Source organism: Sceloporus undulatus, unplaced genomic scaffold (genome assembly GCF_019175285.1).
Source record: "Sceloporus undulatus isolate JIND9_A2432 ecotype Alabama unplaced genomic scaffold, SceUnd_v1.1 scaffold_12100, whole genome shotgun sequence".
In the NCBI taxonomy this organism is placed as follows: Eukaryota; Metazoa; Chordata; class Lepidosauria; order Squamata; family Phrynosomatidae; genus Sceloporus; species Sceloporus undulatus.
In genome coordinates this window covers 1-2,310 of record NW_024815017.1, presented here as the reverse complement: position 1 = coordinate 2,310, position 2,310 = coordinate 1, and the positions used below count along the sequence as shown (strand labels likewise).

The 2,310-nt window shown below is 48.5% G+C and overlaps 1 protein-coding gene across 1 annotated transcript; it reads left to right on the top strand.

The window, feature by feature from the left end:
• The first annotated feature begins 6 nt into the window (after window positions 1-6).
• Window positions 7-1,246, top strand: LOC121918448 (zinc finger protein 300-like). The gene has a single exon (XM_042444498.1). It carries the CDS (start codon window positions 15-17, stop codon window positions 723-725), a length of 711 nt encoding a protein of 236 aa, XP_042300432.1. The 5' UTR covers window positions 7-14; the 3' UTR covers window positions 726-1,246.
• The last annotated feature ends 1,064 nt before the right edge of the window (window positions 1,247-2,310 follow it).

The following is a 2,310-nucleotide window of genomic DNA, read 5'->3' as shown; positions in this document are numbered from 1 at the left end:
CCAAGTCAAGTCTTATGGTCCATCAGAGAGTGCACACAGGAGAGAAATCGTACAAATGCCAGCAGTGTGGGAAAGGTTTTGCTTACAAGTCAGGTCTTGTGAAGCATCAGAGAGTGCACACAGGAGAGAAACCGTACAATTGCCAGCAGTGTGGGACATGCTTTGCTCAGACATCACATCTTGTGAAGCATCAGGAAATCCACACAGGAGAGAAACCATACACATGTCAACAGTGTGGGAAAGGTTTTGTTCAGAAGGCAAACCTTGGTTCCCATCAGGGAGTCCACATGGGAGAGAAATCATACACATGCCAGCAGTGTGGGAAAGGTTTTGCTTTCAAGTCAGAACTTGTGGGCCATCAGAGAGTGCACACAGGAGAGAAACCTTACACATGCCAGCAGTGTGGGAAAGGTTTTGCTTACAAGTCAGATCTTGTGAAACATCAAAGAATCCACACAGGAGAGAAACCATACACATGTCACCAGTGTGGGAAAGCTTTTGCTATGAAATCTTTTCTTGTGGTCCATCAGAGAGTGCACACAGGAGAGAAACCTTACACATGCCAGCAGTGTGGGAAAGGTTTTTCTCAGAGGTCAAATCTTCTATCCCATCAGAGAGTGCACACAGGAGAGAAACCATACACATGCCAGCAGTGTGGGAAAGGTTTTTCTCGGAAGTCAGACCTTGTGAAGCATCAGAGAGTCCATAGAGGAGAGAAACCATAAAAATGTGAAGAGTGTGGGGAATGTTTTGCTCAAACCTGTCATCTTTTGAAGCATCAGAGAATACGCAGAGGAGCAAAATCATTCAATTTTTATATCTGAAATACTTTTCTCAAAATTCACACCTTTTGATTATGAATCCATAGAGGAGACAAACTATACAGACAGGACTGTAGAAAAGATTTTTTTCTGAAATTTCACACCTTTTCAGTCATAAAGAAGTCCACATTAAAGAGAAACTATAGAAATACCAGCATTATGGAATCTTTTTAGTTGGTGGACAGCCTTCCTACATCTTGATAATTTCCTGTGAGGGGGGGGGGGCAGGCAGACAGGGGGCATTTATGGGCTCCACAGATGGTTACCTGATCAGGTGTTCTTCTGTTAGTTTTTCTGTTCGATTTTCCTTGCAAAGGGAAAGGATTGGCTGCCTGTGTCCATTAGTTGGGTGAATTCTTAAACCTTTAAACTGTAGGTCACTGTTTATATAACTTCTCACATGAATAAATTCAATTTTTTTTCTAGTCAAGGAGGTTTTGGAGTAGCGGAGAAGGTGGCCTAGGAACAGTGTTGGAGGGCGTCTCCTTTATCACGTCTTCTTTTAATTTTTTGTTCTTTAAGAGGCTTGTGGGAACTTTTGCATAGAAGAAGTGAGTCAGAGACATGGCTCTGAAAGGAGCTAGTAGCCCAGAGCTCTCTAGGTAACTATAGGCCCACTTGACTGAGCTCACTAACAGACCTTGGTGACAAAGGGCAAGCCAACAGGCTCTAAAGACAGAAGAAAAAAGGTTCTTCTTCTTCGTGGTCTCTGCGAATCATACAAATGGGTTTCACTGCGCCTGCGCAGTGCTGCTCGGAACCTACTGGAATCACTGGGCAGAGTTCACTCTGCAACATATTGAAACTTTTTGGCGGTAACTCCGCCCACCTGTTATAAGGCCCCTGCCTTCCCGCTCTTTTCCCCAGTTCCTTTTTTCCGCCGCGCTAGCTGCTTCAGAGGAACTTTCGCTTGCTTTGCTTGCTTGGAATCACTTTCGCTTTTTGACCTCGGACTGTTTCTTGACCATTCTTTGTCTCCCGCCCCTGGTAACTTCGGACTTTCGGACTGTTGACTTCGTTTTTGGATCTCCCTACACGGCTTGACGACCTCGAAAATGCCTGCACCCTTTAAAAAGTGCGACATTTGCGGAGGCAAGGTGCCCGTCCAGGACCCGCACTCCTCCTGCCTGCTCTGCCTCGGCAAGGACCACGATACCAAGGCATGCCTGCTGTGCAGGTCCCTCTCTTCCCAGGCGCGGAAAAACCGTGAGTCCCGGCTTACTTCAGCTATCGCCCTGGGAAAGATGCAGGAGGGAGGCTCGCGGTCATAATCCTTGCCGCCTGCGGCCCCCGCCGCCTCATCTTCCCGAGCCAGCGTCTCCAGCGTGGGATGTGGGAGAGCCGCGATCCCTAGTGTGGTGTGCGTCCCGGCCGGGACCCCTTCTACCACCCCCGATGTGGCCCGTGGCTCCAAACCGCCCAGTGCCACCGACAAGCCCTCCAAGCGCCCCCACAAACCGTCGGGGACTGAGGGTTCCGAGCCGTCCTC